Consider the following 23,992-nt stretch of genomic DNA (forward strand, 5'->3'; position numbering starts at 1 on the left):
TGACATTATATTAAAGAGCTAAATTAGCAGTTAGCATGCACCCACTGCTAGCTGCGTGGCTAACTGAGCTCACAAGCTAACAGCCACCTGTCAAATTCACACTCCAAACAAACTGCTAACTGTAGCCACCATTAGCAAGGTAGCTCAGTTAGCTGTGCAGCTAGCGGTCCAGACTGTGCACTCAAAGCAGTGGGGGGAGTGTTGGTGTTTTGAAGCTTTGAAGCATGATGGGCCAAGGCTAGCTAGCTAGCATGCTAGCACAGAAACGTCATAATGTCAAAACTGTTATTTCTTCACATTCTTTATTATATAACTTTATTTAATTTTGAATGTTGACAAGTCAAATGGTTACATATTGTATATTATAATCACCTCTCATGTAAAAAAAACACTGAGTGTATTAAAGGCGTGATTACCGTTGAGAAGCCAGCAGACGCTCCGTTAATAAAATCATTACGACTGTAAATGACTGTAATGTAAAGACGTAAAGGCTTCAGCGCTGTAGATAAAGCGGTACAGACACTGTGGACCGGGCCGAGCCCCCGCTGTGTGTTTTTAAAGATATTGTTACTGTCTTATTAAGGTGGAAATCGATGCCGACCTCACAGAGCCCCCATTAATATCCACAGCCCCCTCCTTGTGCGCTCCCAGCATGCCTTGCTGAGGCGGAGGAGGCGGTGGAAGAGATGGGTGGTGGTATTCTGCTGAGGTTATCCCCTGGTTAATGTGACATGTCTGTCTGCGACCTTGCCGCTTGTTAACTGCCCGGATTATTATTGTGATAATGTGGCAATTAAAAAGGAAGCGCTCCATCAGAATGGGAGGGGGGGGCTGATGGTCCGAGAGATGGATGTGTGCAGATTACAAGGCAGTGGGAAATGCATTAAGGTGGCAATCCATTCTGACCCCCCCACTGTCCTCCTCCAAAGCTGCCGGTTATTACCGCCCGTCCTCATTGATATCCATTCCCAATCAATACTCCTCCGCTGCCGTAAAAATCGGCGTAAATCAACGCGCGGCGGGCGAGAGATCGGACGTGCGGGAGGGAAAATCAAAAGGCGGTTCCTAATGAGCGGCCATAAGTCTGCAGGAAGTGTCGACTGTCTTTATCAAGACGCCGCCGCGGAATGATAATTTCATCTGCTGCTGAGAGACGAGAGACAATATGTGACCTGACACCAGAGACTGAGACACAACCACAGAGAGACTGAAGGAGGCTGCTGGAATCTAACTACAACTGAGATCAAACTACATTAACAACATCTTCAGACAGAATACAAGAAAACTGTGAAGTTATTTACAGTTAACATATAAAGATGTTAATTTAATTTTAATAAATCTCCAACCGTTCAGGCCAGTGTCCATTTAAAAAATCATGAAATTTCACATCATTTTACATAACATGTATCGCTTAAAGGAACAGTTCACCCCAAAAATGCTGCTTGCTCGTCGGGATCCCCCAAATAAAACAGGACATTTAAATTTTCAGCTCTGAAAATGCTACATTAGCAGTTAGCATTTCAAATCACAACTTTAGAGGTCAAACATCCTGATTTAGTTAGTAAGAAAGTTACTACATCACAATCTGCACCTCGTTCACAGAGACAGAATACATTGTTATAATTACCTCTACATCACATAATTATAATTTAGCCTCGTAATCACTAAAAAAATACAATAAAAACATTTTCGAATTTCAAGATTGGTCAAATTACATGAAAATGATCTCACACAACATCAGAGTAATAAATCTAGTTACAAGAAATTAGATTTAGAAGAGATAAGAAGAAAACTGATTTTAAAATGAAAAGATCCTGCTGTCCTTTGTTTAAAGGATCAGTTCGCAAAAAAATCTTAAATCCAGTCATCCAGTTATCATGCAGCCCCGTCTGAAGTGGGTTCACGAGGGTGTAAATTATGTCTCGGGGCCTCTGGACACTTGGATTACGCTGACACGTGAATATAACAGACTTAAACATGATATAATGCAGCCATGAGGTGATACGAGTACTTTTTAAAGTGTTAATTGACGTATCTGTAAACATCTATAAGGTTTTGATGAATGATTTATGATACAGGCTGACATAAGTGCAACTACTTTTAATGATTTATGACGACACAAATCTTTATAAAACATTTATTAACTGGTTATACAGATGTCTGTATAGATGTGTCTCACAAAGACGTGTTGAGTTTGAAGTTTCACTCTCCGTATCTACAGCAGCTGATGGATCACATCTCTGTACATCTACACAGTTATGTTCTCTGGATGAAGAGATTAAAACCTGTGTTGATGAAACTCTGCCTGATGTAAAATGAGCCTCAAACTGAGCCCGACTTCACTCACCTGCACTGTTCTCTCTGATCCTGGATCAGTCGTTCCTCCTGAGACTAACCTGCTCTGTGTGTGTTTGTGTGTGTGTATTTTATCTGCAGATTCTTCCTCAAGTTCTTCCTCAAGTGCAATCAGAACTGTTTGAAAAATGCAGGAAACCCACGAGACATGAGGAGGTTCCAGGTAAGAGACGCACCTGAAACACCTGATACACCTGCTGCTCCATCAAGTGCTGCTGTAGGTGACCCTTGTGTGTGTGTTTCTGTGTGTGTGTGTGTGTGTGTGTGTGTGTGTGTGTGTGTTCAGGTGGTGGTTTCCACTACAGTCAACGTGGACGGTCACGTGCTGGCGGTCTCAGACAACATGTTCGTCCACAACAACTCCAAACATGGCCGCCGCGCCCGACGTCTGGATCCCTCTGAAGGTTAGACGTCGCTCAGACTTTAAATCTCCCATAATGCACCTGGAGAGTGTCCTTCATTAGCGCTGCTCTCCAGGTGGTTCAATGACATATTTGTGCTCTGTTAACCTGCCAGTGTGAGCAGAGGTTTGTGAACACACTGTTTCAATAGTAACCACACTATCACCAGACTCCCTTAACAAATGTAGTGATTTTAAGAGTTGTTGAGTTCAAACAAACTTTATAACCGTTGTGAAACTCTGTCTCTGACAGACTCTAAGTCATTGTCTCCTTCTTGTAAATTCAGCATTAAATGAAAACCTGAAGTTGTTTGTCTCCTTGTAAAAAGTGTCAGTTTGTGGCAGCATGGCTGTACCAGCCTGTCTGCTTCTGTGTCTAAAGTGCTAAAGTCTTACCTGCCAACATTTAGCAGCTGTTTGAACACACTGTTTACATTGATTTCACCATTTACACTCCATTTATGAAAGAAGAAACATTTTATTGATGCTGAACATGTCACATTTTACTAATACACTAAACAGTAACCAATAAAGGGTACTTCTTTGTCCCCGTGGAGAAAGTCCCCAGACTCCCTTAACAAATGTCTCAGTTTAGTGAGTTGTTGAGTTGGAGTACCTTTATAAACTTTGTGAAACGCTGTTTCTGACTAATTCTTCATTATTTGGACCTTCTTGTAAATTCAGCAAATGTCCTACATGAACTTCTTTCTGTCTTTGTTTAAAAACATGGTGTCTGTTTGTCCCAGTGATGGACGGGTTTGTTTCATATAGAGCAGGAAGTGACATCAGATCACTATGGTCATTCAGACGCTGGTTAATGTAGCTGTGAACTGACGGAGAGCTGAACACTGTGATCGGATCACTCAGGACCCATGGTAACAGCGGGACTGAACAGGGTCTGTGAGAAAATCAGCAGAGTGACCCTTTAACAAACACTGTGACAATCGTGGAGAAGCAAAGAAGATGAACCTAAAAGCAGAGCTCAACATGATGCAGCTGCTCTTTACTGGAAGGAACTTGTCATATTTTGACAGAAGACAAAGGAAAACTGGCAAATGTTGAATGTGACAGAAGCCAAAAACCAACTACAGCAGCAGAGTGAAACAGGGACAGCAGGTCTGTGAGCTGCTGGCACGTCTCCGTCCTGCCCCGTGTTCCTGTTGGACGTCCCGCACCGCCGGGCGGGGACGGCGAACAAACGCTCCGTTCTTCCACCGTCCGCAGCGACCAAATAAAATGCATCATTCACGTATAAACTTCACACGATGAAACTCGACTCTGAGAGCTGGAGCTCCGCGGTAACATTTCCTCTGAAGTTGTAAAGTTTAATACCTCTTTGCCCTGTCCCCACTCTCATAAAACCCTCCTGCCTCACTGTGCAGCTTCCAGCAGCAATGACATAAGTCCCTCGTTTGACTCGGCCAACTTGGAGTGCCAGATGGGTGGGGCTTAACCATGCCAGGACCAGGGTTTTCTGACGGCATCAGAGAAGATTTGGGTCACAAGAAAATGGACATAATTGACTTGAATATACTTCATCTAAATGTCCCAGCATTCATTGTTTCGCCCTGTGTGGAGAAGCCCCACCCATCTGGCACCTACAGGAGAGCAAAACAATTCAGAGCATGAAAAGATCAACATATCGTCCCCGTCTCACTTTCCTAATCACCGTCCTCTGCAGTTTCCCCTCAAATCGTTTTAAAGTTGGACGCTCCCTTGTTTGTTTTGTCCACCTCGAAATACCAGACGGGTGGAGATTATTATATAAAAGCATTAGATCGTCTCAGGAGGATGTCAATCACTAGAAAGTGAAACTAAAGTAACTGTGATGTCCAGTGTCCATGTGACACTCTTCAATCATCGCGTCAAACTCTTTGGTAAACTCCGCCCATCTGGCACATTCAGAAAAGTAAAACAAGCAACCCTAAGCGAGCCAGTCTGTCTCGTCCACCTTATGATTACTAAAAGTTTGGCTCCGTTCCATGAGAGTTGATGTAACTGTTTCGCTTGTTTTATCCTGTGCCAGATGGGTGGAGCTTACTACTTTGACTCCACCCATCCTGGACGTACAATAGAATAAAACAAGCCCTTAATCCAGCAGCTGTGTCCTCAGACTCTCACATCTAAACCTCTGCAGTTTCCTTCAACTTGTTTTTAAGTTTGAGGCATTTTGAGATGATGTCACTGATTCGCTTGTTTTCACCTACTTGGAACACCAGACGGGTGGGGTCACCACATCTGGGCATCTGATGAGATCTGAGTGACGATAAAGTCGACTCAACTGACTTTCACTTTCCTAAACTTTAGTCTGAACTTCCAGACTCTTGTCATCTCTCCTAGCCAAATCCAACCCCCACCCCCCCAAAACATGGAGCAGAATAAAACAAACGTTATCCCTCTTCCACCTCTCAAACCAGCTCACTCTTTACAGTGTAAAGTTTGAGTCTTGTTCAGGAGAGAAGCTGCAGCTCGTGTGCTTGTTTTAATCTGCTGGAACTTTCGGTCACAGAAAATAAAACAAACTAAACTTCTGTCTTCTTTACCTGCATCATTAAGTCTTCTGAGGTAAACCCCACCCGCCTGGGACGTACAGCAGAGTGAAACAAACCCTCAAACTATTTGCCAGCAGTCAGACTTGAGAAAGCTGCTGTGTCCTCCCTCCTTCACCTCCCAGACGACTACCTCTGCAGTTTCCCTCGACTAGTTTTAAAGTTCGGCGGCTCTTCCAGGAGCGGATGATGTAACCGTCTCGCTTGCTTTAACCTACTTGCGGCACCAGCAGGGTGGCGTTTATCACACTGAGGGTATTTCCGACAGGATAAGGTCGTTGATCAAAGTGAGTGAGCTGACCTCCTGTGACTGCTTCAACTTTCCTCGCTCTTATGGAGCTGTTTACGTGGCAGTCCCCACCCGTCTGGCACGTCCAAAGGGATAAAACAAATGCTATTTGACACTGATATGTCATTCGCCAAGCTGAGCTGTTCTTGTTCTCGCACCTGTGTTCACACCTTGAGACTCTGAACAAGATTATCAAATCAGCACTTAAACATTCATGTACAGCAGCGCTCAGCTCTGAGGGTGCAGGAGTACTGTACGGTGTCCTGCAGGGGCCAAAAGGGGCCCGTTGTTTACCAGACGGTCCTGTATCTCAGCCCGCAGAGGGAAGCTGGGGGCCTTTCATCTCATCCAGACTGGGATGTTTTCAGAGCTGATAAAACCCCCAACATCTGCTCCCGCCTTTGTCACCAACCCTCAGCCCCCCCGTCTCCTCGATAAAACTTTCCACCGCCTGCTCCTCGCCTTTGTGCTCTATTCATGTGATTGGAAAGTCCCCCACCACCTCCACCAACACCACCCCCCAGACCCATCGCACTGTTTGTTTACTGCTGTGACAAAAGGGGGAAATTAATAAGAAGATGACAATCGACTCCTCAGAGCGGGAAAAGCCTCGACCCTCCGCTGCTGCTGCTGCTGCTGCTGCCGCTGCCGCCGCTGCTGAAGGGTTCGATGGTTTTCTTTTCTTTCATCTGGAAACTCTGAGTGACTTTCAAAAGTTGATGCTGTAACCAGAGGGGGCGACACGGATCCTGAGGAGGCCTTCATATAAAACAAGTCCAGGACTTAGCTGTTAAGTCTTTCAACCGAACCAGAAACACAAAGATTGTTCCCAGGACACGATGTGGGTCCATCTTGAGAACTGTTCTAACAGACGGAGTCAAGAAAGTCAGAAATAAAACCTTTTTCTTCTTCTGTTATATTTCCCGCAGTTAAGACACTTCACAGAGAGATTAAACACTTTGCACATGTTAAAAAAGTTTAATCAGAATATCGATCGGATTGAAGAAGTATTTTGAGAACAGAAAGACGTAAACTGTCCTCTGCACATGAAAAACCTTTGTGTTGCTCTCCAGAAACTGTCTGTGAATCAGAAACTTCACATCAGAGCCTTCAGTCTCTTTCAGCCACATGGAACCACCAGAACAATAAATACATATTAAAGGACTTTGATTGAGAGTATAGTCTGTATGTAAAACACAGTTTCCTCTCTGTGAGCTTTACTTCCAGTAACTGGTCGCAGCAGAACAAACTGTAGCTGGAATGTTTAATAGAGTCTCTAAACACACTTTATAGATCAGATCACATAGTAAACAAAAGGAAGCTCAGCGCTCTGACTGGAATATCAAATCATCCGCACAATAAAACGTCTCTCGGTCCGGGAAAAGGTTGTAAACCTGCGGAGCCTTGTCTTGTTTTCCTCGCAGCTCTGAGTCCGTCCGCCTGTCTGACTCGACTCGACCCGACTCTGTCCGGGCTGCAGTCTAGTCATCACGGAGACGCTGTTTATGTGGAGCCTCTTATTGATCTCTGTGGAAAAACCAATCATTTTGCATGTATTAGTGCTGCTGGGAGATCGGTCCTGTGTGAAGGGAAATCTGACTGAAAGCTGATTCAATAATCAGCTGCAGCTTTGTTAAAGATTAGTTGTCTTGTTGTGAAACTCTGAAGTCACGTCGACCTGGTGATTAGAGGTCAGAGGTCTCAGCTTCCTGACATCAGGAGTCTATGATGAGACTTCACTCGTTCCTAAACTGTGTTGAGGAATTAAAAAATCAGATGATTAACAAATAATCATGTCATCTTTAACCACAGTGTAGAGAAGTCTTCTCTCCATCTTCAGATCAGATCGGCTCACAAGCTTTCTTGCTGAAATTGTAAAATTTCTTCAACAAGAAAAGCTAATAGCAACATATTAGTTCAACTGCTAAACTGACACTTACGCTGTTATCCTCGACTGTTAGCTAACCTAAGATGTTTTAACTGAACTGTGAACCTGTGAACTTAATTTAGCTGCTAGCTAAACCTAGCACGTCTGCTGCACTAACCATTGTAAATAAAACTGTTTACATTGCTCAACTGAACAGTTAGCCGAACTGTTGTAGCTGTCACTGTTAGCCATCAACAAACTGAACTGAAACTTGAAACAAGGTAACTAACTTTAAAGGTTAGCTAACCTCAAACACACTGCTAGTCAAGCTAAAACTAAAATGGTAATAAAACTGTTGTCTGCTAAATTTAGCCATTACCTCATACAAAGAGCTAAATTGTTAGCTTCACATCTGCTAACCCTGAACCATTTATCACAAGGTCGAGCATGTGATAGTAGAAACTTCTGGCTGTTTAAAGGTGAAAACGTCAGATTTAAACTCCAGATACTTTTCTCAGAAGATATCATTTGTAGTATTTGTATTTCTGGGCTGTGCGTTGAAGAGCTTCACTCATTCTGCTGTTGTGTCGTCTGTGTTTCCGAAGCAGCCACGCCCTGCATCAAAGCCATCAGCCCGAGCGAGGGCTGGACGACCGGCGGCGCCACCGTCATCCTCATCGGGGACAACTTCTTCGACGGCCTGCAGGTCGTCTTCGGCACCATGCTGGTCTGGAGCGAGGTGAGAAAACTGAGGAAACTGTGATAATACTAGTTAGAAGAGGAAAATCTGCTCTTTGACTCGTCTGTGATCTTTGACTCTGGTGTTCAAAGTTGCCAAAAATTAAGTTAATTTCAAATTTTTACAGTCAAATCTGTGTTTAAATATTTAATTTATCATGTGAATCAAACAGATGCAGCAATTTTCACAGAAAACAATATTTGGCACAAAGTCTGTGCTCTGAAAGCAGCTGCACATGATGTACCTGTTCTCCATCTTCTTCATCGACACACACACACACACACACACACACACAGAAACACCTGCATCTGTATCTGTAGCCCTGCAGCTCCGTCAGGTCTGCATGCCCCCAAAAATATGTAGATTTAGTGCGTGTTGAGGTGCAGGAGGAGCTGCGCATACGGCACGCCATGAAATATTGAAGCAGGTCCAGAAGAGCAGAACACCTGGTGGGGAAGGAGGGAAGGGGGCGTGAGGCAGACACATATACCTCCACACGCTGCTCGCTGCACATCACACGCCGCTGACGGAGCTCCTCACTTTGATCAGCGTCGTCTGGCGGCGAGCAGACGGACTCCAAAGCCCAGCATCCCTCTGAACGCAGCCGGCACGCTGACCCAGATTGGAGGAAGACGGTCGGACTGATTTCCACAGAAAGTTTGTTACTGAGAGAAGAAATCTGTACAGCTGCAGGTTTTCATCACACACTCTGATAACTGTAACTAGCACCTGTGTGTGTGTGTGTGTGTGAGTGACATTTTAAACATATTTATATGAATATATTTAAGTTTTTAAAAAGCTGTAATTATGTTAAAAAATGTGACAAAAAAATTGCAAATCCAGATAAAATGTATCGTTCTAATAAAAATGTTGTAACGTGACCGACTGGGAACCAAATGAGCTGGAGGTTCTGATCATGGATGTCATCAACGGTCATCAAGGGACTTTTTGTCCCTTTAAAACGTCCAAAGTGGAACATTTAAATGACCCACGGAGAACCATATGGGAACGTTTTCATCCCACAAGAACTGAATCAGAACTTACATCTTAATTAAGAGGACGTCCTGTATGAGAACGTTCTCCTTATGTCCCGAACATGTGACCATAAAATAACCCAAATGAAAAATCCCTTTAAAGTCATAACAGGAACATCACCACAGAACCGGCTTTGGAACCGTATGGGAACATTCTGACTGTGTTTTGACCCAGATTGTATCTGTGTTCGTGTGTTTCCTCCTCCAGCTGATCACCCCTCACGCCATCCGGGTCCAGACTCCCCCTCGTCACATCCCCGGGGTCGTGGAGGTCACGCTGTCCTACAAATCCAAACAGTTCTGCAAAGGAGCACCGGGGCGATTCGTCTACACCGGTAAGATCCATAAAGAACACGACTGTTCATTTCGGGGTCTGCTGCCATTTAACTGCGTTCAGGAGATGGTTTGATTTCTTTAACCCTGACCTTCAGATCAGATGGAGGTATTCTACATTTCCTCTCCATCATTTAGACACATTTACCCAAAATGCATCTTTGAAAACTTCAGGATCTCCAGTTCTGTGAGTTGGAACGTGATTATAACGTTGGACTGAAGCTCTCTGTGGCTGGAGAACAGTTTTAAGTGAAGGTTTAAGGTGTTTAGACTTGAGGCCCGGTCGCACCGAGGAGGATCAGGTTTGTTATTCACCAGCTGAAAGTGAAGTAAACATCTTCCCCCGCGTGTCAATCCCATCATCCTCTTCTTTTCTGCAGCTCGTCCTTCAGGCTCATTGTCTGACCACGTTCTCCTCCTTATCTCCGTCTTGAATCGGTGCTTCTACTGTCCACGATTATTCCGTCAGAATATCCAGATGTCATTCAAAGTAGCAGAAAGGTCAGATGGAAGGCTGTTTAGTGCGATAAGTAAATGTCATTGCGTCGGGCCGTGAAAGAGTCGAGCGTGTTCGGTCTTTCTGTTTAACACCAGTTTATCACCGCTTCCTTCCTCTCGCTGCTCGTCTTTGTTGGAGGCGCCGCCTCCTCCGACGGCCGAGGAGGGACGAGACGGACGCTCACAATGGCTGCTCCGGCCGCCGCCTCCTTTTGCAATGCTAATCTGTGATTCCATTTACAGATAGAGCTGACAAGAGCTGCGAGCTCTGCTGTGATGTGGAGCTGTGTTGTGAATAGAGCCTGTTGTTATCTGCTTTAGAGTGTGTTCTCCTCAGGAACATGCAGGACAGAACCGGACGACATGTCTCAGTCCAAATCACTCAGGATTGACTGAGTGTCTTCTGTCAGCAGGTAGAAGACATAAAAGCTTTAGGACACAAACGTCCTGAAAACTGTGGAAGATTTTCATTTAGTGAGTCAGAACAGACGAATAAAACTTCATTTACATTTACACACGTTTCCTTTCTATCACTTCATTAAGAAAGTCGACCAACAGATCAGATCAGAGTCTGAACGATCCTACTTCACCTTCATGTCTTAAGTCTCTGCTACTTGATTTTCTCAGAAATGTTGTAAAAAATATTTGTATTTTATTTGACAGAGACAGAACATACAGGACTGTTAGCTGTAGCTCACCTGCACCACTCGTTCCTGGTTAAACTTTAAAGGAAGAAAACACATGATACAGTTTTTTAATACAGGCATAAAGACTTTATATAACAAGAAAACACCACCGATTTTAACAACAACTAAAAATAATGAACAATGTTTAAAAGTCAGGGGTGTAGCGGTACGCAGTAGTCATGGTTCGATCCAAAATACACAAGCCAAGGTTTCCTATCTTTGAATTTCAAAAAGACTTCAGTGCAGTTACAGTTTCTTCCACCTGGTTAAGACATCAGAATGTTTTTAAACTTGCATTTAAAAGACAAAAAGACATAAAAAACAAGTGTGACGTCTGAACCAGGACGAACACATGGACCTTTACACTGCTGCTGAAAATAATGATTAATAACAGGAAAAAATAAAAAATAAAGATAAAGACTGAAGGTTGTTTTAATGTTAGAACGAAGAGACAACAGCTGATTATAACAATATAAAATCATGTGACAGCTGTTTCTTTTCAAAATAGAATAATTTGATATGTAGTAATAACCTACACAAATACATCTTTACAGCGGAGAACAGTTTTATTTAAAGAGCTAGTGAAGTGAATGTTGAGCAGTTTATTTAAACACTGTTACAGTAAATGATCCTTAAATCCAGACTGAATGTATCCAGAGACTCTGAATCTCTTCTGACACAAATAAAGAGGACGTGAACAGTCTGTCTGTAAAACGGTCAGCAGGAATGTAAAATACAGTAGAACTGTTCCTCAGCTGCAGCAGACACACATCCAGAGCAGAACGTGAACATCTGACTGCAGTTTGATTGATAGGAAACAACAAAACCTGGTGTCCCTGAAGGCGCCGCGAGGCTGAACCCCGACAGGTGGCTGCATCATAATGTCGCACAGTTTCTTGTAATTCTCCCAAGTCTTCCTCCCGCTCCTCCTGCCAGGGAGGCGGCCATATTGTGCGCACACATCGCCAGTTCATCTGATTTACACATCCGTGTTTTAAGAGCGAGGACGCGGCGTCCGTGTGTGCGTTTCCTCAGCGCCGTTCATCGTGCCAGCAGCGTGTGTTGTTCATGAATGTGAAATGAGCCGAGCGTCTAAATACTAAACAGGCGAGCGGCGGATAATTGAAGAGGAGAAGAGGAGCTGATGTCATTTCCTTCAGGAGTTTAACTCACACAGTTTTCTGCTCGCTGGAAGAAGAAAAAGAAAAACACATCAACTGCATCCAGGAACAAACATGGCTGCCAATCAGAACCAGAACTGTTAATGACCGCAGAGATGTGACGTTTGTTACAGTCCGAATTTATTAAAAAACTTTATTTAGAGGACAAGTTTTATTTTATTGTTTGACTTTTGTTCTTTAAAAGGTTTTGAGTCTGTTGGTTCTGCAGATTTATACTTTTTTCTTCGGCAGGTTTGTAGTTTCTTTAGTTTATTGTAGTTCTTTTTTCCACCGTGTGACGGTTGGTCTTATCTATGATGTCATACGTGTCATTTAAAGTGCAGCTTATGTTTATATGTTAGTGTATATCGTGTTGAAACAGATTTTCATGGGTTGTTTGCAAAGATTTTAAAGACAATTGATCAGTTGGTGTGTCAGTTGAAGCGTGTTGACTCTGTTGTGCTCCTGCTGCTGATCAGTCGGAGGTAAAGAGCTTCAGGGCAGCTTCACGCCAGCGTTTGTTCATTTTCTATGAACGAAACACAATATCATTATTTTCTGTGGTTGTTTTGATGCTTCAATAATTAATGTTGACAGTATACGATGATATTTGACCGTAGAAGAGGTTTTAATGGTTCAGGACTTCAGACCTGGGTTGGTTTTTCAACACAACACAAACAACCTTCTCCTCCGTCTCCTGCTTCTCCTCCATCTCATCTGTCTCCTCTGTTTCTCTCGACTCCTCCCGGCCTCTCAGCCTCCACAGAGGAGGTGCAGCTGGAGGTGAAGTGACGAGGAGTCAGATCCGAGTGTTTTCCCAGAATTCCCTGCTCTCTTCCTCTCTGTGGCTTAAAGAAGCTTCAGGATTTGATCCGTTGGCTTCGCTAGGAAACGTTCAGCAGAATCACAAGAAGGCAGAGAGGAGGAGGGAGGAGGGAGGAGGGAGGAGAGGAGGGAGGAGGGAGGAGGGAGGGGGGAAGAGGGAGGAGAGGAGGGAGGAGGGAGGAGGGAGGAGAGGAGGGAGGAGGGAGGGGGGAAGAGGAGAGGAGGGAGAGGAGGGAGGAGGGAGGGGGGAAGAGGAGAAGGAGGAGAGGAGAGGAGGGAGAGAAGAGGGGAGAGGGAAAAGAGGAGGAGAGAGAGAGGAGAGGAGGAAGGAGGAGAGAGGAGGAGGAGGAGAAGAGGGAGAGAGGAGGGAGAGGAGAGGAGGAAGGAGGAGAGAGGAGGGAGGCTGACTCCTCCTGACCTGAGACTCGTTTGTCTGTAATGATCTGAGATACTTTACTCTTTTAGTTCTGACTCTTATAGTTTTTCCTCTCTGCAGACGAGGAAACGTACAAACGTTTCGTCTTCACTTTAATGAATGAACTTCTTTAATAAGTTCAGTGAGTTTAACTTTAGAACGACTAATAAAGAACATGAATGTTGAAACATCCTCAAATCTAAGAAATAACTAATCTGAGGGACAGAATCAGGAGGATGGAGGATTTTCTTCTTTGGGAGTTTCTTTTTTCTTTTTTGTGCCTTCTTTTAAATGTTGTTTTGTAATGCAGGTTTGTAGTTTTTGTATATTTTTTGGTTCTGCAGGTTTGTAGTTTTTTGTATTTTTTGGTTCTGCAGGTTTGCAGTTCTTTGTATTTTTTTTACCTGTGGTATTGCAGATTTCTGGATGGGGTGGGGGCTGTAGGTTTGATATTGTAGTTTTTTGTAGTTTTGTGCAGGTGCCCTCCTCAGCAGTGCTGCTGGGTCCACACCGCCGGCCTCAGAGCTTGTAATGCACGGATCAATGGTGCCTGGGGGGAGGAGGGGGAGGTGAGGTGAGGTGAGGAGGGGGTGATGTTGTGGGATCGATGGGTGCTGAGTTATTGCGGCGCTCGGCCACTGATTTTTAGAGAGCTGTGTTTTCCCAGGAAAGTCAATACCTCCAGGCTCCTCTCATTAATTTCAACCCCCAACGCCTCCTCCTCCTCCTGCAGCTGCACCAGGGGAGCTGCAGCCCTGGAGAGGGAGCAGGGGGGAGGAGGAGGGAGGTGGAGGAGAGAGAGAGGGGGTACTGGAGGGAGGGAGGGGGGAGGAGAGAGAAACTGAGATGATGGAAGTCTGAGATTCTGAGGAAGAGAGATGGAGAGGGGAGAGGATGATGATGAAGTCAGACTGAGGAGCAGGTGGAGGAGGAGGAGGAGGAAGAGGAGGAGGAGGAGGAGGAGGAGGAGGAGGAAGAATGAATGAATAAAAGACGAGTGTTTCTGAGGAAAACAGAAATATTGATTCCTGATATGGAGATGATGTTTGCAGCAGATTATTGATGTGAGTCGAGTTTATCTGTCGGAAACTTTCAGTCGTCCTCTCAGCTGTTTGTTTCACAGCTGCAGCTGATCATTAACTTCAGTTTGTGTTGTTTTCTGTATTAATTGATCAGTTGTCTGGTTCACAACGTGTCGATCAGTGTCGTCCTCAGACGTTTTGTTCAAGATATCAAAGAAAAGGACAGAAAATATTCACATTTAACAAGCTGAAAATGGAGACGTTGTTTAAGATGCACTGATGTGAGGTGGAGGTGGAGGGGCGTGTCGTCCTCGAGGGGGTCTCCTCTGTCAGGCCCCAACATGCCTGAACCCCCCCTCCTCCTCCTTCTCCTCCTCCTCCTGCAGGTGGGAGCAGGTGCGGTGAGGCAGGTAACGATGATGATGATGATGATGATGACCTCATATCTGATCTGCTGCATCTCCACATCTCAGTGTTAAATGGACAAAAGTATGTGGACAGCCGAACACCGGAGTGCGACACCCTGTTCTGTTCTGACAGCAGAACATCAGTGAGGTCCAACACTGATGCTGGTGATCAGGTGCTGTGTTCCAGTTCATCACAGAGGTGTAGGTGGGTTCAGGTCCACTTCTCCCAGTTCATACTAAGAACACAACCGGACCAGACCCAGCAGCTGAACTCGTCTGTGAATGAATATTTTTTCCCAGCAGATATCTTCGTTACAACAGGACGGAGCGAGCTGAGCAGTTTTATATGTGAGCTATTTATTCTGTTTGAGAAAACCCACAAACTCAGCTAGAAATCGTCTCCTGCTCAGTGGTTACGGGTCGGATGGAACTCAGACCCCGTGTGTTTCTGGCCATCGGTCCGGAACGCATCACTGTTGTCCCAGTAACGACGTTACAGTTCAGCCTCTGGTTTAAAATTTGAGCGAACGATAAATTAAAAAGTCTCCTCGTCTGACAGCCGCTGAGGTTTGTAGTCTTTTGTAAACTCTAGTAAAGTTTGACTTCATTAAACAGGTTTGAGTGATTTGAGTGATTCAGTTTCGCTGCTTCAGGAGAGAAAAGTCTTTGTGTCGACCTGGAAGCTGTTTGTTGAGTGAACTTCCCTCGTCTGGTTTTAAATATGGCCTCGGAGGACTGTGGGTGTCAAACATGTTAATAGATGCACATGAAGCTGCAGCTACAGTCGAACAGGACGCACATAATCAGCTCGTTTGTCTCCTGCAGGGAAATATTCATAAAAACACAGATGTATCTCTGAGGTCAGAGGTCAGTTTATGAGCCAACACCTGTTTAAAGTCTGTTTATCAGTAGGTGGACTGAACTGTGGCTACCAGAGAGCCGATGACCTCAGGTGTAAAACATGTTGTTATTATTGTCTTCAGTTGCAGCCGTCTCTCTTCTTCGTGTGTTTTATTGTCGGTAGTGTTGCAGTGTGGGTGTTCACATCCCTCTGAGACGGGTCAAATAAATTCCTCTCCACTTTAAAACCTAATTGTTTCTCTAAAGTGGACAAAAAAGCCAAATTTTTTCCTCCTCACATTCCACCTCCATTTCACTGAGAGGTCAGAGGTCAAACTTTATGGTCCACCGAGTCCCTGATGAGTCGTCTGCAACATTTATTTACATGTTTATTTATAAAAAAGCAACATTCAGTCTCTTTGTGACCAGCTGAAGGGATTTCCATCATTCTTTTGGATAAGTTTTAATGACATAAACATGTTAAACTGTTTTGTAGGTTTTTTTGACGTTGCAGTTTTTTAGTTTGTTGTAGTTTTTTGGCTCTGCAGGTTTGTAGTTTCTTATACTTTTTTGCAGTTTTATTGTTTTGCAGGTTTGTATTATCTTGTAGTTTCTTGGTTGTTTCAGTTGCAAGTCTTTAGTAGATTTGAGCTCAGTAGGTTTTTAGTTTCTTGTTGCTTTTTAGTTCTTTCAGTTGCAAGTTTTTTGTAGTTTGTTTGGTGCTGCAGGTTTGTAGTTTGTCACCAGTTGAAGTGATTGGAAGGACTGAAGATGTTAAAGAAAAAAACAAAGATTTGAAATAATACTGATAGTTTGGTGTCTCATGTTGCATCACTGTATAATCACACTTTGAGTTACAAACAGTGTTATTCATTGATACATTTCCATATTAGAATATTTACAGATATTTATTAATAACATAAACTTTATTGTGGCCAAAGATCAGAACTTTAAATCTGAGTCTGAACCCGTTTCTCCTGCTCGGCCTGACGGTCTGAGCTCCTATCAGCACACACACACACACACACACACACACACACACACACACACAACCACACACAACCACACACAAACACACACGTGGAAAGCATTAGCGGATTGTTCCATCAGGGTCTGCTAAAGGTCTTGTGAACATGTAACCGAGAGGCGAAAGTTAAACCTCCAATCTGAGACGCTGTAAAGTTTTCTGGAGGAGAAGAAGAAGAGGAGGAGGAGGAGGAGGAGGAGGTCTCCCCCCCTCCCTCCCTCTCTCTCTCTCTCTATGTGTTGTCGCTCGCCCTCTCGACACATGTGAAGCAGCGCTCTCTAATTGACTTCTGAATTTTTATTGTTTAATTACTGTCACAGTAACACATGGAGGTAATTATGTGGAACTGGCTCCGGATCAGTTTGAACCTACAGACTCAGAGAGGAAACAAAGAGCCCACAACATTCTGCTTCTTCTGTGGTTAGGGTTAGGGTAGTTTTTTGACTCCTCAGGTTTGTAGTTTCTTGTAGTTTTTTGCTCTCCAGGTTTGTAGTTTAGAAATGACTTATTAAATAAACCTATTTTAACATCACGAACATTCAGGCAACTGATTGAAACAAAAAACAAAAAAGCAAAGATACATTTATGATTTCTGCTTCAGGATAAATAGATAAATAACTCTGCAGGCTGTTTTTTGGTGTCTGACCTTTTGTGTTTCTCGTCTTCAGTCTTGTTTTAGTTCAACTTTCACTTCTTAATAATGAGTCAAAACATGTTCTGGATGCAGGACGTTGTGTTGAAAGCTCACATCTGTCTGACTCTCTGAATAACACCGACAGATGTTTTAAAGAAACTTTACCTGTGATTTAAACGTCACACCTGCAGCTGAGGCTTCACACAACATGTCAAACTGTCGGCAGCTCAGTGGGCCGAGCGAGGAGAGAAATTCAAAGTAAGACACTCGATCAATCAGTGGAGTCACTAACACCCTCCTCCGCCTCTCCTCCCCCTCTCCTCCCCCCTCTCCTCCCCCTCTCCTCCCCCCTCTCCTCCCCCCTCTCCCCTCTGCTGCAATCGATGCTCATAGAAATTTCATGAACTTTAAACTGTGATTGACAGGCGGCTCCGACCCCGACCGCCATGAAGCCCGGGCCTTAAAGAGCGAGTCAGCGAGTGAACGAGGGGCCGAGGCCTCAGAGGATAAATAATTAATAAACAAACAAATAAATAGAAAATAGGCCACGAATTTGATTCTTCATCCTCATTTGTACTCATTTAAATCAGTCTCTGACAGAATACAGTTATTAATGTGCTAATTGTAGTTAAAGGAGCAGTTCAGTCATTTTCTTCTCACTGCGGCAAAACAACCAGAAAAACAGAAGCTGTCTCCAAACAGCTCGTCAGCTGAGACCACAGACTGATCTGAGGAGACGTTATTCACACCTGCGGTCCAGCTCGTGCTAACACTGTTAGCTTAGCAGCTACAGTGAAGATTTCAGCTCAATAAAGGTGTTAAATGTTCTGATCTGACGTCTTATTTCAGCCAGAGTGGCACATTTTCAAGAATATCAGATCCAGATTTATTTTATTAGAAATTATATTTATAAAAACACAACAAAGCTGAATATCAGATCTGATGATCAGCTGACTGACACAGCGGTGTAAAAAGTACTTACCAGTGATATTTGAGTAAAAGTAAAGGTGTTAAAATATTACTTTGGCAAAAGTCAAAGTCACCCATATGAATAATACTCAAGTAAAAATCTTAAAGTATCTGATATTAATTTTGCTTAAGTACAAGTAAATTACAAGTTTATCTTCATTTGTTCATCGTGTTTTTCTTTGATGTGGTTGCTCATTTAAAAATGAGATACTTTGGCTCTGATGCAGCATGTAATCTGTAAAGTAACTAGTAACTTAAGTTATAAAATACATGTAGTGGAGTGGAAGTATACGTTTATAAGTGCAGTACTTGAGTAAATGTAGTTAGTTTACATTCCATCACTGAGATGTAGTGAAGTGGAAGTACAAAGTAACAGAAAATAGAAAATACTCATGTAAAGTACAAGTACCTCAAAACTGTAAAGTACTTGAATAAATGTACTCAGTTACATTCTATCACTGGCTCCAGCAGTAAGGCAGCCTGAGAGGACCTCCACTGACCTCTGTGACCTCTGTGACCTCTGCTGATGGCTCACCTGACCCTCAGGGCGGTTGGACTCGTCTCTCAGGTGTTGGACAGGTTGAACACGGCGTCTGATGTGTAACGAGGCGTCGGCGGTTATCACGCGGCGGTAATGAAACAACACGAGCGGTCCCTTCTCCTCGTCTTTGATCTCGCTCTCGTCTCGTCTTTTAATAGACAGCAGAAGTGTGTTCTCCGCCGGGGGAGCTCCTCCCCCCTCGGCTGAGACGCTCCACAGCTCTTATATCAAAGAGCACAGCGGCGCCGCTCCACTTAGGGAACGGGGACTTGTGGAACTAATGTCGGGTAATTAGATGTTTCTGCGGGGGCATTTTCGGCCGCGACTCCAGAAAATAATAACTTCTCAGGTGGGGGGCCTATTTCTTTGAGGCACTCTCCTCCTCTCATCAGGGGGAGGTAATTATTCTCTGATTAACATGCTGGATCTGGGCGGATGTGCGCTCTAATCACAGAGGTGGTTGCGTCAGCGACGGCTCTCCGAGGAGGAAGCAGAAGGGGAGTGGGTGTTCTTCTGTCACTCGAGTCCCCGCGAGGACGACAGGCGGCGAGATGTTCATCTGGGTTACAGAGCGAGGAGGAGGAGGAGGAGGTTACCTGTACTTCTGAAAATACCTGGCAGCTGTCAGGAGGGACGAGTCTCATCATTTGTTCCCTCAAATCTTTGAATCCTGCTCTCAGATCAACTAGTTTGTCTTCATCTGTAACGTCTCTGAACAGAGACACTCCGGGGTTTTTCAGAAGCTCTGAGTTAAAGAAGAGGTTGAACATTACATTTATTCAGCTCAGTGAATCAACTTCAGTTCCACTAAAGACAAAAAACACCTGGTGAGTGTCGGGAGAAGTCCTGTTCTGTCTCCAAACACCTGGTTCTGTCTCCACAAACATGGCTAGAAAATGTCTCGACGTCCAAGACATCCAGTGGTTTCACTCTGACAAACGTTGAACACAGTCCTGAACAGTGGTCTCTGACTTGGCGGCCTCGTGTGCAGGTAGTCTGAGCGCCATATGAAGATTCCTGATTCTGTAGGTTCAGTTTCAGAAGTGTTTTGCACATATTGTTCTAAAACTAATATATTGTGTCATTTGTTGAGTAATTAAAGCATGTAGTTTCATTAACAGAGACCTGACACTGTGCATCTTTACTGCAAACACCTGTCCTCTATTTTAACTAGATATTCACACATCGCCTGATACACACACATTTTATATTCTAATTTATTATTTTAATATTTTTTCCCTCAAATGTGTTTTCACAAAGACAGCAGGACATTTTACACTTCAACTATAAATAAACTATATTGACTAAATAATCAGTGAACTAATACAAAATATCTCTCATCGGCAAATATCAGGAAAAATATCTGATAGGCTGATAATAACAATACATCAGTCAGACTGTCAGGGTTTGAAGGTTCACGTGCTAATTAACACCCAGAAGTCCCATAAGCTGTTTGTCTGTTATTAAAGCTGCTGTCAGCGTCGTTGTTGTTTTAGTTAACTTCCTGTCTGTTGGTTAAAACCTCCCTCGTCTCTTCATCACCACACCTGTACGACTCTGTTAATTGGAGGCAGCTCTCTTTGTCTGTTCTTCATGTGGTTTGTCTTCGCTTGGCTGCATCCTGCTCTCAGACAGGACCGCCTCTTTATGAATCTCTCTGTCCTGATTGGACAAAGTGGGCAGGGATACTAGAAAATGTGTTTTCTCTTGTCCTGCAGGAGGAGACACATGAGACATGATTACTGTGAGGTGTTTTTATAGATTCAGCCTCAGACAGGAAGTCAGACAGTCCTGAGAGACGGACTGACACGTTGTTGGTTTGAGTCTGAAAACAACACAAGGTTGAAAAATGACAAAACAATTAAAAAGACGAGTGAATGGCTACTGATGAGCTATTGATGGTGGAGGTAATGAAGCTGTTCAGCAGCTGATACTTCTGTATCTGTTGTCAGACGGCAGCAGTCGTCGTTGATAAGACAGTTTTATATTTGTTTAATTTGAGGGTCAGGTCTGTGGTTCAGAATAAATCAGCTGTAGTGTCCCTCATCGTCCTCAGCGTTGTTGTTGTGTGGGCCTCCTCCTCTCTGATGACTGACGGATGAATTGAAAGTCGGAGGAATAAAACATCGGATCAATAAGCCGGTGAAAGGATTCATCCCGGGTGTTATGGCTGCGTGTCAACACTCGGCTCCAGCTGACGCCGGTTGGCCACTTGACAAGCAGCAAAACAAATCAGCTCGTCCACTTAAGGCTCAGCGTGTTGTGCATCTGTCAGCCTCCCCTCCCCCGGAGGAAGTGAGGAATCATCAGCGGCGGCGATCTGCGGGCAGCGAGGCCAAACGCCGCTCTGACCTGCATCAATCAAACAGCCGGGGGAGATGGGAAATTGTGGCGCTGCGGCGGCGGCGGGTGTGTCGGGGGAGCCGCCACTCAGCGGCGTGTTTCATATGGAATATGGAGTCTATTTGAAATGATAAGTGTAATACAGGAGGAAGCCACGCAGAGCTGCTGCACATAAAGTCTATCTGCGTCAGGCGTCATCTGGGACATGACTGCGCCTTCGACAAGGCCATCACCGCAAACAAAAAGGTAAAGGTGAGCAGGGATCCCCCAAAGTGCATATTTCATCTCCGGCTGGTAAATATGTACAAAGCAGCGGCGTAGAAAAACAGATTCCCACTCAGAGCGCGAGAGGCCGGCGGCGGTGGGAACGGCAAATGAAAAATAGCGAGAGATAAATAAATGTAAACAGTTGTGAGGAGGAGGATGTAAACAGAGGCTTAGTGGATGTATACATGCTCCTCTGAAGCATGCAGGCCCGTGGAATTGTGGGAGCTGATGTGAGCGAGGTAATGAGCCTGCAGAGATGTTCCCCTAATCCAACATCCTCCCTCCAGACTCTCATCTGATATGAGCCGGCATCACAGAGAGGAGGAGGAGGAGGAGGCTTCATCTCCATCTGTGAGTCTGTCAGGTAGAGACAGGAGACAGGTGAGACTCACCTGGAGACAAACACGACACAGGACGAGGAAGGAAAAATACAATGAGACGCACAGCTCCAACATATATATCATATTTATTCAACAGATTCATGGATACAGTTGATAAACATCACAAGGAGCACCAGTCGGGTCAGGGAAATATTCTGAGCATCTTAAAAAAGCAGTACACCCAAAAACTCAGTCATCATCTCCTCCCATTCTGCTAAACAACTGAAGTAGCTGGAGACTTGATTTAAAACATCAGATGTCTCCATACAGCTCGTCTGCTGTGATCACAGTCTGCAGGAGAGAAGAGATCACAACCTGATCTGAGGAGACCATATTTACACCTGGTCTGAGACGATCCAGGACCTCGACCCCACGTCTTTTAAAAAAATTGCGCGTCATGAACTGTCGGATTCATTCAGTGATGTTTAGTGGTTAAAAGCTTTTATTTTTATTTAAAACATCTGGCGGTGACGTCTGTTTTAGGTACATGAGTAAAGACCGTTTGTTTCTTAAACGAGCACTGTCAACATTATAATTTATTCATATTTTATATTTTAAGAGTGTCTGCAGGTCCTTAAAATGTCTTAAATCCACTTTTTAAATATCAGGCCTTAAAAGTCATTAAATAATTTCATATTTTACTGTGTGAGGTCTTTTTTTATCGTATTTCATTTTTTCATCTTTTCATTTTTGTCAAAATGAGTCGAAATCATGAAAGTTTCAAATCTTCTGAACCAAAAACTGTATTTTTACTTTATACATGAACTCACCTGTCTGTAGACTAACCTGCCTCGCTCTGTTCATTATATTCTACATAAAACTGACCTGACTTCATTCTCACCTGCATCATCCTGCAATCTTAAATCTGAGAAACATTACGATCTTCCTGCCTGGTTGTCAGTGACAGTCAGAGTTATATCAGTGATGACATCGTTGATGTTTCTCATCTGTCTCGTGTCACTCTGAGGCTCTGATGATGTCACCGTGGACCTGATTTGACCTCTCACCCCTCGGAGGTTTGTGTTTGAGTTGCTTTGGGTCCCACCGTGTGAAAGAAGCCAGGCGTCATCATGGGAACAGGACTGTGATTGGTCAGGAGGGTTTTGTTAATGGGTTCAGACAGCAAAGACTTCTGGGAAAGAAAGCGGTCGGAGCTTTTACATGTTTGAAATGCTTTTATTTTTAAAGAACAGTCTGAAGACAAACGCAAAACACAACATGAAAACACCGTCTGACAGTACTTTTCTGAATATTAATACTACTACCATCAGTACTGCAGTACTTCATAGTACTTCTGTTGGGTTATATGGAATTCTAGGGTCTGGTGTTTACATGCAACAACAGCCGCCATCTTTGGTCTGCAGAGAAACGTCCGTCACTACGTCGAGCAGTGAGCGTGAGCAGAAAGAACACAGCCGGAAAATAATCAGGTTCTATCGTCCACATGGGACGGTTTGAATTTGATCCGTTTATGAAACTGAAGCTCTGACAGAGAACTTCTCTGTTTGGTTCTGATATATTTCTGTGGATCATTTTTATTCTGTTTGGACTTTTAAACCAATTATAATCCATGTAAACACAGCTGTCTTTATAGAATCCTGGTTGTGGTTCTGCTACTGGTACTAATACTAGAAGTACTGCTACTGTCAGTACTACTGTCAGTACTATTCCTCTGTCAGTACTCCTCTGTACTACCACATCCCTCTGCAGTGTGTGCTTGTGTCTCTCTGCTGTCTGTTGGTTTTTATTTGATCTTTTTACTATCTTCTTCTTCTTCTCATTTTATCCCTTGTAGCTTCAGCTTGTTTAATTTTACTGTATATAGAATATATTTTATATATGAGACAAGCTTTTTATTTGACGGTGAACTCTGGTCTTAAAACCTGATAATTTAAACATTATTAATCAGTCAGGACCTTTTCTCTGTGCAGATGTTCGTGCTGCTGCTTCTGTAGCTGAGCGCCTCCTCGCAGCTCGACCTGCTGCTCGCCGCGTCGCCTCCGATGCTACAAATCTGCCGTCAAGAAATTAGTTTAACACGCAGCCCGCCTCCTCCTTTCTTCTGCTCCCGTCTCTCCGTCTCCTCAGTCACTTAGTCGCCTAATAACAGAGCGCTCCGATCAGCAGGACGCCAACCAACCGTTTGATCACTTTCACAGTGAGCAGAGAGAGCAGAAAGCAAACAGAGAGAGCGATAAATAGTTGATTAAATATCTAAAGAATCCCCCTCCTCTGAATTATCTTCCTCTCCTCCTCTTCTGATTTATAAAAAACATCAGACGGCAGGAGGAACGACGGCCGAGAGAGAAGAGAAAGAGAGAAAAATCAATACAAATTACGATGGAGAAAGTGGCACTGATGCCTGGAATTGCAGCATATGTTTACACTAAATCAGGCAATCTGTCTTCATAT

At 43.9% G+C, this 23,992-nt stretch overlaps 1 protein-coding gene across 4 annotated transcripts in view; it reads left to right on the forward strand.

Annotated features, from left to right (window-relative positions):
• The window catches only part of LOC311256980 (transcription factor COE3), a 155,874-nt gene that overhangs the window by 96,832 nt on the left and 35,050 nt on the right, over positions 1-23,992 (forward strand). For 3 of the 4 annotated variants that reach the window (XM_084352400.1, XM_084352402.1, XM_084352403.1), the window contains exons 8-11: positions 2,437-2,518; positions 2,642-2,759; positions 8,066-8,199; positions 9,442-9,568. In XM_084352400.1, the coding sequence (XP_084208526.1) occupies positions 2,437-2,518; positions 2,642-2,759; positions 8,066-8,199; positions 9,442-9,568 (461 nt within the window). The remainder of the gene's footprint in view (positions 1-2,436; positions 2,519-2,641; positions 2,760-8,065; positions 8,200-9,441; positions 9,569-23,992) is intronic. The other variant, XM_084352401.1, reaches the window with a different exon arrangement.

The sequence above is a fragment of the Pagrus pagrus genome, assembly GCF_965226575.1.
Source record: "Pagrus pagrus genome assembly, chromosome: 5".
In the NCBI taxonomy this organism is placed as follows: Eukaryota; Metazoa; Chordata; class Actinopteri; order Spariformes; family Sparidae; genus Pagrus; species Pagrus pagrus.